The sequence below is a fragment of the Hypomesus transpacificus genome, unplaced genomic scaffold, assembly GCF_021917145.1.
Source record: "Hypomesus transpacificus isolate Combined female unplaced genomic scaffold, fHypTra1 scaffold_60, whole genome shotgun sequence".
NCBI lineage: Eukaryota > Metazoa > Chordata > Actinopteri > Osmeriformes > Osmeridae > Hypomesus > Hypomesus transpacificus.
This window is the reverse complement of record NW_025814033.1, coordinates 796,460-813,999: the sequence shown is the minus strand read 5'-3', so window position 1 is coordinate 813,999 and position 17,540 is coordinate 796,460. Positions and strand designations below refer to the sequence as shown.

Sequence of the window (17,540 nt, the reverse complement as noted above, 5' to 3'; positions counted from 1 at the left end):
GGGTAGGGCTAAGACGAAGGGGTATACACCCCTTAAAACCAAGTGAAAACAGGAGCTTACTTGAACCTAGAGCTATGGGAATCCTGCGCAACTGGCAACAATGGTGGCCAGATCATCCATAGAATTCGATAAATGAAATACATGTACAGGACTGTTTAAATAAATGTTTAAAAAATATTTAAATTAAGAACACGCTTGCAAATCGCTAGTTTGATACGCTAACGTTACATTGCTGATTTGCACAACAGTCCTGCATTTCTCTGATTAGCCTTGAATGGACTCCATGGATGTCTACAGTTTTAATTAAACTCCATTAGCAGCTAATTTCAAACACATTTTGTTTGATGTCAGTGCATAACACCACTTGCTTTGGAGACATCGATATACCATTAACCAAGGGGAATATCATTTCATAGGGCTGTGTAGCCCTTACCCTTTAGTTTCAAGACACAAGAGCTAGGGCTAAACTTAGGGCTAGGGGTAAGGGGTAGGGTAAGACATTGGGATTCGGCTTTAAAATGGCTAAATATAGCAAGTAAAAAGCAAAGTGGACCTTTTAGATTTGATTAAATGTTATCTGATTTCAGTGTATAAACAATAGTACAATACATACAAAAATTACACACTTTATTTTAGGGCAATTGTAGGCAATTGCAATATCATACATTCTACCTGTGGTATATCATTTATTAATCCTGTCAATTAACTTTCAGCAGTGTAAACAACATATACTAATGTTGTGTTATGCCTGTGTCCATGTCTGACAGTCCACCCTTGGCTACATTGCACTGCTCATTGCCACATTCCATGTCCTGCTTTTTGGCTGGAAGCAGGCCTTTGAGGAAGACGCCTACAGGTTCTATCTGCCGCCCAGCTTTGCAGTGTCGGTAGCCCTACCCGTGTGTGTCATCCTGGTAAAAGTTATCCTGCTGCTCCCCTGTGTTGCCTGTAAGCTCCACAGGATCCGTAGGGGCTATGAAACCAAACGCACCGAAAATAACTTCAACACAGTGGTGTCAACCACTCACATCTCACCTGAGAGGGTGACCATCATGTGACCAATGTTGTCATTTATTTAGATTCCTCCATTGGCTGCTATGTCATATACTTTATATCGATCATTATGGACTGCCATTGGTTGCATAGACCATTACAGACTATTTACATTCTTATTTGGTCTGTTATCAACTGCAATAACAACCATCTCTCTTCTTGCTGGAGACGTGCTTTTGGCCTACTGTTTGTGCACTAAAAGAACAATTACCTGGAAGAAAGACTAATACTGTACGCATTAAGTAACTATTATAGGGAGTGAATGGATTTTGGACTACATATTCCGATTGGTTTGATGGTGTTATTGAAACTAACTGTTCATGTCCTTCTGCCAGCTTTGTGACACTGGGATGATAACATTAACCACATCAACTTTACAGAACATTTCAGTGTTTTAAAAAAAAATGTTTATAGTAGCCACTGTACCAAAAGAAGTACAAGGACACAGTGGTGGACTCAGGCTATCTGAGGGGTAGGGGCACCAGCTTCATATAGTGGGGCACAGGGGCGTTGCTAGTCATAAAGCTTGCTGCGTACAAGAAGTGTGCAATACAATGCACTCTACAAACTTTCCTTGCTCAACCCACTATATGTAAAAAAATAAATAAAAATGCTTCTGTAATATAATACGTTGGAGACGTATTTTGAGTCAAAATTAGATGCATGTTTTCTCCACTGGTAGGGCACCCAGAGGGCACTGCATTGTTTAATCCACTGAAAGAGCAAAAAAATATTATTAACTACTTACTAACCTCGACCGTTCGGTCATGCCAGGAAATATCTAACTGAGGCTGGAAGGCATCGACCGAGCGATGACGAGTTACCGAGTTAGTAAATAGTTTATTATATGGCATTTTTAGCTTCTTTTCATTGTTTAAACGAAAATAAATGGTACTAATTGTAGCTAGCTCTCAAGTCTTCTCACGGTGTGTTTCATGTATTGCCTAGCAACTCATTACTTTTGATAGAAAGCAGACAACATGGTTCTGCTAAAATGGCTTGTAATTTCAACACAAAATAACGACACAAGTGATTCAAAGAGTCTAGTCTTCATCCTCACTTTCGATGACAAATCTTTTCAGCATCATCTGGATAGTAAAACTCAGCAGCTGACTCGTCGATATCGCTCATTTTGAAGATGACGTCAGAGGGCAATAAGAATACTTATCAGACCGCGGTCAATACGTGGCTGGCATGACTACCCATTAGCCAATCAGAAAGCTCGTACCGTCGTTGCCATGTAATAAATAATAATATTCTAAAATTATTCTTAAATAACCACACATAGGGGCATCCCAGAGGGCACTGCATTATGTTTCTTTCCACAGGTAGGGCAGCCTAGAAGGGACTTGATCATGTTTTCTTGCACATTGGGCCACCATATGTTTAATCTACCATAGGGGCATCCAAAAGGGCACTTTTGCTAACCTGGTTGGCACCAAGGGGGGCGACCGCCCCGAGTCCACCACTGCAAGGACATAACCAGGGAAATGGAAAGGATAAGTGTCCACCTGGCTAGTGCTGGATCAAGGATGGGACACAAATTATTTTTATCATATTTTATAATAGAAATTACATTAAGTGTCTTGTGTAGACACAGCTTGCCCTACTGTTGTAAGATGTGTAGTACCAGTCAAACATTTGAACCCTTATTAGTTCAATTTCTAATGTTTCATGTGGGATGTAATAAAGTATCAGAAAAATCTAAATATATTTTTGGGATCAGAGTGTGCAAAAGTGTCATCAAGGTAAAGGGTGCCTATTTAAAAAATCTCAACAATAAAAGATGTATTTGTATTTATTTGACACATACTTTTGGTTGTACACTATAATTTTTTTAAATAGAAAACCTTTGAAATAGATGTAGACACTTTTTTAAATTGATACTGTATGTGTTTTCCTTTTGATGTTAGTCATCCTTATGCTATGTGATCAAATCTGAAAAACAATGGCGCACACTACCATTGTCATTTATTCCAACTAAAATCAACATAAATGTTCACAATAATATTTTTTTTGCTATTGATATATAACTGTGCTGGTTCTAAGATGAGTAAGGCAGTCCATAAATGTGATTGTGTGACTTTGTATGTTTCCATTAAAGATCCTGTAAAGTGGAATTGAAAATGAGTTTTTTAAGTTCATCACACCACACAAGACTGTTGTTAACTACACATCCAAATTCGAATGAAAAAAAAACACAGACAAGTATGTTAAATTAGGCTTTGAAACAGCAGTCTTCTCTGCTTGAGACTGGGGGGTCGTGTCGCCTGAAGGAGCTGAATCTCCGCCCCCTTGAATGTATTGAATTTAGCAACAACAGCAACACTAGTTAAATCAATTGCAGATATCAGAACAGACCTACCTGCCGTCTCTGAGGGCCTCATGTACAAACATTCGCAAACGTTGCGTTATTAGCGCCATGGCCAACCCGCAGATTGCACATGCTGTGATACTTCAGTTTACATTGTATTTACGAAACCTGCAGGTCATCGGGTAATCAGCGCCTTTCTCCGCCCACTATACCGTACATACACTTCTATGGCAAGCCGTTTTAACATTTATTTCTACAAACGTACTAGTCACTATTTTAAAGTCACTAGTACTTATTCTTTAGTTACTAGTAACTAATCCAATAGTTATTAGTATCTATTCCTGTTTTACTAGTAACAAATTGCACATTTTCACAATTGTATTCTATGGGGCTCAGCTTGGCAGATATATACTATTGGTTTCCAACTAATATCTATTCCAATAGTTACTAGTATCTATTCCCGTTTTACTAGTAACTTTACATTAGATACTAGTACCTATTTTTTAGTTACTCGTAACTAATCCAAAAGTTACGAGTATCTATTCCCGTTTGACTAGTAACTTTCCATTAGATAGTACCTATTTTTTAGTTACTAGTAACTATTCCGACGAGATATCCCCAAACCAATAAGTACTAGTAACTATTGCCAACAAGATATCAAGTTAACATGCAAATTAGCTTCTGAAGATATCTAGTCAACATGCAAATTAGCTTCTGAAGATATCTAGTCAACATGCAAATTAGCTTTTCTAGTTAACATGCTAATTAGCTGCTGAAGACCACACCTCACAGAAGACAGCACTACAGAGAACATAACGACACGAACCGATTTCAGAAATGGCACACACGTGTTATTGAACAAATTCCAACAAGGCAACATACGCCACGCACAATTGATGCCTATTGATTCATCACTGGTGAATTTATTAAGAAGACTCGAAGGCATTTTATTAATGGAGACAATGGAAGAACTTGTTGCTAGTCTTTCAGAACTTCGAGCTCTCATCACCACGCACACAATGGCCGGGTTTCCCAGATTCGTTAAGAAATTCTTAACGCTAAGATCTTCTGAGGAACGTTCTAAGAGCGCTCTAGAATGCTCTTAAAACGTTCCTGAGAAGCTTTTAACGTTAAGAGCTTCTTAAAAAATCTGGGAAACCCGGCTAATGTCAATTAGAGAGCACAGCGAAGACGCCTTCTCAAACCCTCGTATGCCTTCAGGTAACGTTTGGATTTTGCTTTTAGAATAACATTGCTCATACAATGGTAATAGGGTTAGCCAAATATACCTCGTATTAGAGATCCTCGTAGGTTATAGTACTTAAACTAGCTTGCTAGCTGTCGAGCGCTAATGTTATCTACCTACAATACCAGGGATTGGCTTATACTTATCAAAATGTCTAGCCACTGGTTGACCAAAGGCAGGCTAGGGGAACTTATTAATGTTAAATAACCTCATAAAGTGACATTGCTATGCCTTGAGACCTTTAAAAACCAATCACCATGGCAATAACTACACAATGGAACTTGCATTTAGTTCTAACAATAAGGGACAATATATGGTTATGGTGTTGCATGACAAGTTATTGGCTATCCAATCAGTATATGCAAAATGTGTGTCATCAAACAGTTTGTGATTGTGCCCTTACCTGTGTTGCAGCTGGCTAGGGCACACTCTCTCACACTAGTGACATGTCGCTCCCCACTGTCCTGTCTGAGGCAAACTATTTGACTGTAGTTCCAAATTTGTGTTCCCTGTTTTTCATTACGGCAGGTACATGGATGACCTCAGCGAAGCAGGACAACTGATATTATCCACCTCTGCTGCTCACCGGGATGCTGCGCTGCTATTTTAAAATGGTGTGGTCACAGACCTTCTTGGACAAAATACATATGAGACATATTAATTATACAGGGATTATACCACACTGATCCCTTGGGAAAATACAAATAATCATAAAAACATATTGTCTTCTTTCTCTGGTGTCTCCTCCGCACCGACACATCACGCGTCAGACGTCATGCAGCCCGTTTATGAGATAATTTAATGTCTCAGTGTAAAATACAGAAGGCATCTAACAAATGATCGTCAGATATTAAACTACTCATGATCTATAATAACTGGTGAACAAAGGGTATTGATAGTGTTCCCCCAATGTCAGAGTGGATGAACTACGGTACAGCCCTTAAACCATCAACGCTTAATACAAGGTATTATCTTGTCGAAGCTAACTCGAGCTCTGGCATTTTTCCCGCTAACATTGTTTGATTTTGAGGCTTGTCGCCTGCAGGCTATATAATTCTGACCGCGATGAGAAAAAAACAGCTTCCACCTCGAGTGGGCCGGACAAGGAAAGCATGTAGCCTAGTTGTCTGCCTCATATTTATTCATTAGAACATTTGAATGAAGATATCTCCAAACTTAGGATATCTCCAATCAGATTCTTACTAGTAACTATTGGATTAGTTACTAGTATCTATTCCTGTTTTACTAGTAACTTTCATTAGATACTAGTACCTATTCTTTAGTTACTAGTAATTAACCCAATAGTTACTAGTAACTATTACAATTGTAACTAGTACCATTATTATTGTTACTAGTAGCAAATGCGTTTTTATTCGTCATTGCTTATGACGAGTAAAAATGACTACTTGATAGTAAAATTTAAAATGTTACTAGTAAAACGGGAATAGATACTAGTAATTATTGGATTAGCTGCTAGTAACTAAAGAATAGGTACAAGTATCTAATGAAAAGTTACTAGTAAAACGGGGATAGATACTAGTAACTATTGGATTAGTTACTAGTAACTAAAGAATAGTTACTAAAGAATAGTTACTAGTATCTAATGAAAGTTACTAGTAAAACGGGAATAGATATTAGTAACTATTCTTTAGTTACCAGTGACTAAAGAATAACTACTAGTAACTTTAAAATAGTGACTAGTATGTTTATAGAAATAAATGTTAAAACGGCCTGCCATACCCTTCTCTCTTTCTATCATGGATCAGCCACCAAAGTCAAAACAGCGATGACTGTTTGAAATGATCCTGATGCCAATATTTGTAAAGTAGCGAGGAGTTTAACAACTGCTAGAATGGAATGTGAACGTTGAGTCGGAGATTCGATATAATCTTTGATTTCTTCCACTAACTGTAATATTGCATAGCTGCTTAATCTGTAACGCGTAATGATTTCGTGTTCGATCACTTGGTCAGGCTATTTAAAGGTATCCGGGCTCAAGTGACTTTCGAGCATAGACAAGTGAAACGTAAATGTATTTGTCCAAAGGCCAAGAGCCTCAAAAAGTTGATATCAAGCCCTGCAATCCAGTGGCCAGAGATATATGATGACCTGATCGACACTCCATGTGTAATACACCGGGGAGAAGTTTGTCTTTTGCAACCGACATTCGCAGTTGAGCCTGCTTGACAGTTGTGTGATGTAGGGTGATAATTGGTCTATTCATAACTTGGTAACCAAGTTGGCTAGTTTTCCCAGCATTAAATTTGACTTTATCATAGAGTTAGCTTATTGACTTTGTAATGCTGACTTATTTAGAATTTGTGGCTCCAGATAATTTTACCTTCACATTCATTACATTTAGTCATTTAGCAGACGCTCTTATCCAGAGCGACTTACAGTAAGTACAGGGACATTCCCCCAGAGGCAAGTAGGGTGAAGTGCCTTGCCCAAGGACACAACGTCATGTGTACTGGCAACACTGGCAACTGGCAACCTTCAGATCACTAGCCCGATGCTCTACCCGCTCAGCCACTTGACTCCCTAGCAGATGATAAACATACTTGCTGCTGAGATGACAGAAACACATGGGTAAGCATTAGACATTGCGTAATTACTGTGTAGTTATTATTTTTCTTATATGTTGTGTGATGCCAGTTGGCTTTGATGGTTTCATTGAATTTTAAATACCTTCCCTAGGACATCCCCCCAAAAAGTATCAGGGTGATGTATGCACAGGGGATTGTTGCATTCTTTCCTTATCTGGAAGACCCATATTCACAACATGGATATGTAAGTAAAGGTGTAATTGCAACATTATGCCCATATTCATTATTTTAAATGTTTGTGTTAATATATATATCTATGTTCATATCTACTAACATAGGAAAATCACTACAATCCATAGAGTGGGTCTGGATACCTGGTATGGCGTATCTCAATTTTATCTACATTGCAGTAAAACATTTTTTAAGTCAACATGTTGCAGAAATTTTGCAAAGCTCAGGAACCGGCAACTCAAGACTAGGAGATACATGTGATGGATCGTTTGTTAAGAACCACCCTCTGTTCTCAACAGAAAGGCACACTGCAGATCCAGATGTTTTATGATGATTTTGAGGTTGCAAACCCTTTGGGCTCCAAGCGAGGTATTCATACATTGGGTGGTATATATTTTACTTTAAGGAACTTCTCTCCATAATGGAATTCTTGTTTGGCTAATATACACCTGTGTGCCTTGTTTCATGTTCAAAATCTGAATCGGTATAGTTTTTGTGAAATTCTTGCTCGTTGTTCGAGATATTAAAGTGTTGGAGAGTGATGGGATTGAGATTCCATTATACAGTGTTCGCGTACGTGGCAGTGTTGTACAGGCTACTGGCGATAATCTGGGTTTACATGGTTTGTTTGGTCAGGTGGAATCTTTTAACGCAAGGTACTGTTGTAGGTTTTGTTTAGCGGAAAAAGAAGACTTTCAGACAGAATTCTCTGAAGACTGTTCCAAGATAGTGTTGTGTACCAAAGAAAACTATACTTTTCACTTGCAAGAAATGACCAGTAATCTTTCTCTTCTTTATGTTTTTGGTGTGAAGAGACCATGTTTATTGAACTCATTGAAGTATTGTAGATGTAGAGTATTGTATCAAGGAGTCAGATGGCTGAGCGGTGAGGGAGTCGGGCTAGTAATCAGAAGGTTGCCGGATCGATTCCCCACCGTGCCAAATGACGTTGTGTCCTTGGGCAAGGCACTTCACCCTACTTGTCTCGGGGGGAATGTCCCTGTACTTACTGTAAGTCGCTCTGGATAAGAGCGTCTGCTAAATGACTAAATGTAAATGTATTGTCACAGAGAACTTTTCAGTTGAAAGTGATGCATGATGTGTTTGAAGGGGTGGCCCAGTACGAATTGAAGTTATTTTTGTATTTGAAGGAAAAGCATTTAACATTAGGAAAATTGCATTTAAGAATACAAACTTTTGATTATGGATTCATGGAGAGAAACAATAAACCAGTGGCTGTGAATTTATGTGAAGGATCAAATGATCTGGGACTGAATTGCAGTTCAGTCATTGTGCCTTCTGAAGAATGTTGCTCTTATCTTTGGAGATTTGGTAACTTCTACTGACCAAAACTGGGAACTGCTTCTTTTGTTACTTCAAATAGTTGACATTATATTCTGTCCCATGTTATCTCAAGGTTTATGCGTTTAATTAAAACATTTGATTGTGGAACACCATAAACTGTTCAAGCTGTTGTTTCATCAAAATAAACTTTTACCAAAGCACCATTTTCTTTTCCATTATCCCCACTGCATCCAAGAAATTGGACCTGTACTTCATTGTTGGTGTATGCGGTATGAAGGCAAGCATAATTAAAAAAACGAAACAAATTAAATTGTTTAAAAATGTTAGTGCAAATCACACACCCTAATATGAGTACATCCCCCACATGAAAACACTCCCCCTCCAATACGAGTCAACTCCCCCCAAATCGGATGAATTGTTCACCTCCCCCCAATACAAAAACACTCTCCCCCAAATGGAAAACGACATTACATTAACTCAAAAACACTTTACATTAACTCTGAACGGAAAGGGTAGGTACTACACTTAAGCGCTGATTGGATGCAGTAGACTAACTAACAAGAAATATGAAATTGATCGACAGAATTACAAAATGCAGTAGCCTGGCAGAGTTAGAGCTACAGTCCCTGACAAAAGTCTTGTCACTTATCCACTTTGTAGAAATAACTATTTATAACCTGACTTTTAATTAATCAATTGGTTTTAGAAATGGCTCATATGAAAGCTAAAACCCTCCCAAATTATGTTTAAAATACAAAAATAAATTTGCTTCACTGAAGAAAGATTGATAATTTAATGAATACAGAAAGGTCAGATTTTGGCAAGACAAAAGTCTTGTCGCCTACTCAAAGTAATGTAAAAATTCAAGAAATAATTGACTTCAAATACAAAAATATGTTGCATAACATCAGTGAATTAAGTAGTGGTGCTGTGAGATCCATATTTAATATCTTGTATGACTTCCATGAGCTTGAAGGACTGTATCCATGCGATTCGACAATGATTCATACAATTTATTGATGAAGTCATCAGGAATAGCAAAGAAGGCAGTCTTACATGCCTCCCAGAGTTCATCAAAAAAAATTGTTTGCATCTTCCATGCTTCCTCTTTCATTTTACGCCATACATGCTCACTGATGTTCATGTCTGGTGACTGGGCTGGCCAGTCCTGGAGCACCTTGATCTTCTTCGCCTTGAGGAACTTTGATGTAGAGATGGAAGTATGTGATGAAGCACCATCTTGCTGCTCTCCTTTTTTGTCCCCTTTTGTGGTTGGGAATGTAGCTAATACTTGATATTTTAGGCTATTGATATTGCCTTTCACCCTGCAAATCTCTCGCATACCCCCATACTGGATGTAACCCCAGACCATGATTTTTCCGCCACCAAACTTAACTGTTTTCTGGGTGAATCTCGGATCGATGCGCACTCCTGTAGGTCTCCTGCAATATTTGCGGCGGCTGTGATGTAATTCAACCGAAGATTCATCTGAGAAATCCACCTTCTGCCACCTTTCCAGCGTCCATTCGTTAGTCGGCTGTGGGCCATGGCAAATGCCACGCGTTTTTTTAATTGCCTTTTGTTTAGTGCTGGTTTCTGGGCACTGATTCGACCATGGAGGCCATTTCGAGACAGAATTCTACACACTGTCCTGGTTGACACAGGGACTTGAGGTGACCAGGCCTGGTGGAGGTCTGCTGCAGTGAAAAAGAGGCTGGCCTTGGATTTTCAAGCCAAAAAACGGTCTTCCCGAGCATTTGTCTTGCGGGGTCTGCCGGACCTGGGCTTGTCAAAAACATATCCAGTCTCTTCAAATCTTTTTTATTCTTTGAACTTGGTGCTGGGACACATTGAAGGTGTCAGCCACCTCAGCAGTGGATCTGGTCTTCAGCCTCTTGATAATCAACGCTTTGGTCTCAGGGTGAATCTTACACATGTTGTCAGAAGTCAACTTGCAGTTGATGTGAAGGTCTGGTGTGCTGGGGTTCTTTTTATACACACCCACTAATTGATTGATCAATTATTGATCACATGTAAGGTTGTAATCTACGATTGGGTGCCTTATATGACAAGGCGACAAGACTATTGTCTTGCCAAAATCTGACCTTTCTGTGTTCATTAAATGATTGATCTTTCTTGAGTGAAGCAAATATATTTTAGTATATTAAACATAATTTGGGAGGGTTTTAGCTTTCATATGAGCCATTTTTTAAATCAATTTATTAATTAAAAGTCAGGTTATAAATAGTTATTTCTACAAAATTGATAAGTGACAAGACTTTTGTCAGGGACTGGTACGTGCACCAGAACATTTGTTTGGCTATCGAAGAATGTAGCAAATAGTAGGCTACTTAGGCTAAAGTATTTGGTGTTAAATGTAAAAATCGATAGCCAAACAACTATCCTGGTCCACGGTACTCTGTCATTGTGGCATTTCGTTCTTCTGTAGTGGACTATTAGTTTTTTCTTCTGAAAAGTCCTGCTTCCTTCAACTGCGTTTTTAGCGTGCGCATAGGCTACTTATATTGTGAAATGTTAACAGCATATCTGAGATTATTTCATAGGAATGATCCTGATTAAAATAAAGAGTAGTGTCATGACTCTGAATTGTAAACATTAATGTTTCCTCTTTCCTTCCAACCAAAACTATCAAGTTCATGATAATGACAGAGTTACGTGGACTAGTTGTTTGGCTATCGATGTTTACGTTTAACACGCAATTTATGCTTTTGCATACGTAACCTATGCTACATGCTTCGATACCCAAATAAATGTCCTGGTGCACGTAACTCTGTCAGGCTATTGCATTTTGTACTTCTGTCGATCAATTTCTTATTTCTTGTTAGTTAGCCTACTGCATCCAATCAGCGCTAAAGTTGTAGTACCTACCCTTTCCGTTTAGAGTTAATGTAATGTGTTTTTGTGTTAATTTAATGTTGTTTTCCATTTGGGGGAGCGTGTTTTTGTATTGGGGGGAGTTGACTCGTATTGAGGGGGGGGAGTGTTATCATATGGGGGATGTACTCATATTAGGGGTGTGATTTGCACTTAGGGCCGCCGTATTATAGAGACAGGTACGTGATCAGTGGTAGTCAACCCATTCGAAATGTCAACTACTTCCAGACTTTTATGAGCATCGGCTGTACAGATTACATGATCCAGCCAGGATGTTGTGTGCCATGCATCACTGATGTAAGTATAACTATCTACAGGCAGAAATATCATGCTTGAAAGAATCAGTTTACTTTCATGACAGAACTGCAGTAAGTGCTGACCAAAGAGAGATTTATCATCAGAGATTTCTGCATTCAAATCACCCATCACAAATATCTTTGCATATGTACATTCCTTAACATAAGAGTTAAAAAATGTTAGAAATATGTTCATCTTCATTTTTGTAGAAGTCATATGGGGTATAAACATTTAAAATTATAAAAACATTCATATCATGCACAACTTTAATTGCAATACACCAGTCCACCTCTAATCTAATAATACTGATCATTGCATCATATTTCTTGCGCCACAAAATGGCTACACCTCTTGGTATTCTACCTTGCACCATTCTGGTGCTTAAATCAGTTGTGGACTCTCCTGCTCCATGGAAATCACTATGGACAGAATTAAGTTTATCAAGGTCCTGTTTGGCAAAAAATGTCTCTTGCAGGCAGAGAATGTCTGTGGTCTCCAGTAGCAGGTCAACAACAACACGATGCGCTCTGTCCCCAGCACTCTGTCCTAGGCGTCCTGTCCTAAGCCTCGTGAGTTGTATGTCACTATTCTGACCACCATCACTGTGGCTAGCACTATCATGTTCCCCAGCCCCCATTACAGGCACATTGATCATCTCATAGAATCCCGCACAAAAGTTCAGGCCACAGCTCTGGGTTGTACATTTCATCCACTTCTTATGACTCGGATGTCTCCACCAATACCAGTCCCAACAATGCCGCCAGTTTTCCTCCCTTAAGGAGGATTCAGGCGAAGTTTAGGCTTTACTGAAGCATTTTCGGGGACCTGTTTCCAACGGTTGTATATATATACATGCAATGTTTTTTGCAGTATATATACTGAAGCTGCAAAAAACATACAGTGCCCTCCAAAAGTATTGGAACAGTGAGGCCAATTCCTTTATTTTTGCTGTAGACTGAAAACATTTGGGCTTGACATCAAACGATGAATGTGAAACCAGAGATCAACGTTTCAGCTTTTATTTCCAGGTATTTACATCAGGATCTGATGCACAAATTAGAAAATATCACCTTTTTGTTCGAACCCACCCATTTGTCACGTGAGCAAAAGTATTGGAACATGTGACTGACAGGTGTGTTTTGTTGCCCAGGTGTGTCCTATTACATACATTATTCAATCAATAAATACCACTGAATGTCTACACTCAGGTTCAGATTGGGTAAGATAGGTTTTGTCTATGCAGACTGTATTCAGAGGTGAAAACAACATGAAAACCAGAGCGCTGTCTTTGGGTGAAAAACAAGCAATTGTGAGTCTTAGAGAAGATGGAAAATCAATCAGAGCCATTGCAGAAACATTGGCCATAGCCAGTACAACCATTTGGAATGTCCTGAAGAAGAAGAAAACTACTGGTGTACTAAGTAACAGACGTCGAACAGGTAGACCAAGGAAAACATCAGCAGTTGATGACAGAAACATTGTGAGAGCTGTAAAGAAAGACCCTAAAACAACTGTTAGTGAGATCAGCAACAACCTCCAGATGGCAGGAGTGAAGGTATCACTATCTACTGTTCGCAGAAGACTTCATGAACAAAAGTACAAGGGCTACACCAGAAGATGCAAACCACTCATTAGCAAGAAGAATAGGAAGGCCAGGCTGGAATTTGCCAAAAAGTACAGAGATGAACCTCAAATTCTGGGACAAAGTTTTATGGACTGATGAGACAAAGATTAACTTTTACCAAAGTGATGGAAAGGCTAAAGTTTGGAGAAAGAAAGGAACTGCTCATGATCCCAAACACACAAGCTCATCTGTGAAACACGGTGGAGGTAATGTCATGGCTTGGGCTTGCATGGCTTCTTCTGGGACGGGCTCATTAATCTTCATTGAGGATGTAACACATGATGGCAGCAGCAAAATGAACTCGGAAGTCTACAGAAACATTTTGTCTGCCAATTTAAGGAAAGATGCAACCAAACTGATTGGCAGAGCCTTCATCATGCAGCAAGATAACGACCCAAAACACACTGCCAAAACAACAAAGGAGTTCATCAGGGGCAAGAAATGAAAGGTATTAGACTGGCCAAGTCAATCTCCAGACTTAAACCCTATAGAGCATGCATTTTACCTGCTTAAGAGGAGACTGAAGGGAGGAACCCCACAAAACAAACAACAACTGAAAGAGGCTGCAGTGAAAGCCTGGGAAAGCATCAAAAAGGAAGAATGCAAAAGTTTGGTGACGTCAATGGGTCACAGACTTGCTGCAGTTATTGAAAGCAAAGGATTTGCAACTAAATATTAAGTCTTATTCACTTAAATATGTTTTAAGTATATCTGTTCCAATACTTTTGATCACATGACAAATGGGTGGATTCAAACAAAATGTGATATTTTCTTAGTTGTGCATCAGATCCTGATGTAAATACCTGGAAATAAAAGCTGAAACGTTGATCTCTGGTCTCACGTTCATTATTTGATGTCAAGCCCAAATGTTTTCAGTCTACAGCAAAAATAAAGGAATTCGCCTCACTGTTCCAATACTTTTGGAGGGCACTGTATGTCAATCATGCACCAAAAATTCATGCCCTCTGCAAATGTTTTATTTAAACATTTGCTGATCTCAGCAAGATTATTCCAAATATAACAATGTGTATGTAAACGGTATAAAGTATAAACACTTGAACAATAGATTTACATCAATAAAAATAAGTACAGCCTACATAGCATGAAATGTGAATATTATATATATATAATAATATATAAATGTGTAAATATTCGTAATTCCTTCTACAAGTATGACTTTTCTTTGTAATTTATTTTCCAATAATAAACTAAATAAAATAAATAATAATAATTCCCTCTGCAGCCAAACAAATGTACCCTCTAGAAGCAGACTCAATAGCTCTAAAAACACATTAATCTAGTTCAGTCAAGACAATCACGTATTAGATTTGAGCATTTATTGTTACATGACATGGACATGTAGATTTACTTTGGCGGAGTGGATGATCTAAGGGAAGCACTCCCTGCCTCCTCGATGCAACACATACATACATGACATATGAGGCAGGGAGCAATAGAGATATAATCCCCCTGTTGGATAGTTACACAGACAGCATGGGGGAGAAGGGGACGGTGGAGGGTGGCAGCAGCACTGATCATACAACGACCGGGGTGAGTGTGTGCATATCCGCGCGTCTTTTAAAGACGCCTTATCGGACGTGGCCCAATGGATATGCGCTGCTACATGGGTGTGGTAGTGGGAGGAGTAAGGAAGGTGGAGTAAGACGCCTTACGTCCCCGATCACTGACTGACGCGCGCTGCCCGATTGCCCTGCCAGAACTAGCTGCGCTTATTGCACTTTGAGAGCAAAATTAAGAGGCTAGATCAATGTAGAATCTGAGATCTTGTAAACAATGTCATATTATTTTCACCAGCCCCTGATTGGCTGTGATGTTTAGGCATTTGGAGTGACGATTAGTCCCCCCCCCCCCCAATGGTGAGGAGTTTGCATGCATGCAACATTATTGATTGTAATAGTCCATATTTAATTTCACAAAACAAAGAAGTAGACATTCTCAATTTCAAAATTAAATATAACTCATTTGAACCAGATCACCGATATTTACCTTCATAAATTCTTCTTCACGTCCTCTGCCTCGGTAGAGCTAGTCGCCTGGCTAGAACTAGCGGTTGCTAGTGCCATATTTTCTGATTCTAAATCTGCAACTATTTGTAGTTTTTTGGTGGTAAAACCAAAACTTGTCAGGTCCGAATATGAATTTGACGCAGGTGGTCTTTTTTCGGTGGCATAACTGACAGTGATATTTTTGTGGTATTTACCTCAAAAGCACATTAAGCTAAAAGCAAGGTGACCTCTTCGGACTTGCAAGTGCTGTCAAATCGATCGTATGCGGTTTGCTCACACATAGCCTAGTGGTGCAGTGGTGAAGTGCAGTGGTAGGCTCAGGTCTCCCGTAGTAGCCTATATTTTAATTTAATGTCTTTAATGGTAAGAGACCGCGGCACACAGGGATGGATAATGAGCGTTGTTCAAGATCAAATTACAATGCAACATATGGCAGACACCTTCAGATATGAGAGACCCCCTCAGAATTTGGACTTTTTTGCTTTCATGGGAGCTCGGCTCCCTCTGGCTCCCATGTCATTCGAGCACTGAATGAAAGGGAGCGAGCCAAACATTTCAGTTTTAAGCAGCCATACGGGTCAAATAACGTCATCTCCATGACAACCAGGTAGACGCTAAGCCTAAAAGCACAAACGCCGGCTCCAAAACCTACTTTAAGCATTATACAGTTTTTTTTCAAAAGTGTTGTAGTACTTTTGTGTGGCCAACGTTACATACACTAATACACGCTAACATTGCTTAATCAACTGTGCAGTTATTAACTGATGCTTGTCGCCTTACTTAGGGACGGATCGGTGTCGCTAGAAATCTGTCCCCTGTGCCATCTGCGCGCATGCCTATAAAGGTACAATAAATGCTGGTACGGTTATCTGTGTTTGTTTGCTTTTGACCTTCATTACATTACAGTAATTCAATAACACTGTCATGCCATTGAGTTTTAAAATAACACTATGTATATATATACAAAAAAAATCATACAAATCTATATTTTGTACACATTTCAGTGTTCATTTTAACACTGATATATCCTCTCTGAAAAGTGTCAATATATTACTCTGAGGAGTGTGATTAAACCCAGTGTAAAATATTTGTACACATTTCAGTGTGAATTCTAACATAATTTTGAGTAGAAATAAGTCAGTAGTAAATTTAACACTATTTTCGAGTGGGACAAAATATTATCTGAAACAGAGTTAAATTTAACTCTGTAGGTGTTGAAATAACACTTGTTTTTACTGTGAAAAATATACTGAAACAAAATGAATCGACTGAACACTACTACAACCAATATTTTAACCAGTTGACAACTAAAACTAATGATAAATATAACTGCAAGCAGCAATGAGAATGCCAAGAATGAAAAAATAACTTGTCAATACGTCCATGATTTGTTGAGATAAAACCCAACTTCCTGTTTGGCGGCTAACCTGAGATTTCAATTAGCTGTACCAGACGAACGGTTTCGAAAATCAAAATTCCATCCAATAACGTTTGTGAGGCTTGGACTGAAGACACTCACTTGCCTGTATGGTAATCAGACATCCATATTTTTTAAACTGGATTCTCCACACATTCTGGACTATTTTTCATGAGTTATTTAGTCACTGTCGAGTGCATATGTTACTTAAGGCTAAAGCCGTAACCCACAAATCCATTGAAATAAATTACTCAATTCTATACACCTTTGACATTTTTATGGTATTAGTGTGAATATATATATAATGATAAGATTGTAGTACAAAATTGTATTTAATTGTTAATCAAGACATGTTATAGTAGCAAGACTATAAGATCTCACCTTAATAAAGAGCAATGTCCCGACATGCATGTATAATATTTAGTTTTATTATTAAACATCGGTCATCTCAAAATGATTTGTTTATATTATTATTTATTTAATTTATTTATTATTTACTTATTTTATTTTGGGAGTTTATCAATTAGAGCAGGATGGCCAGACACTGAATATGCTCCAGTCCAGTTTCACTGCAAGAGAAAAAAA

General features: G+C 38.7%; 1 protein-coding gene across 1 annotated transcript in view; it reads left to right on the top strand.

Moving 5' to 3' along the window:
• Positions 1-1,058, top strand: part of steap2 (STEAP family member 2, metalloreductase) — a 53,561-nt gene extending 52,503 nt beyond the window's left edge. Inside the window, exon 6 of the mRNA XM_047017422.1 lies at positions 768-1,058. Within this exon, the coding sequence (XP_046873378.1) occupies positions 768-1,058 (291 nt within the window). The remainder of the gene's footprint in view (positions 1-767) is intronic.
• Positions 1,059-17,540: the final 16,482 nt, after the last annotated feature.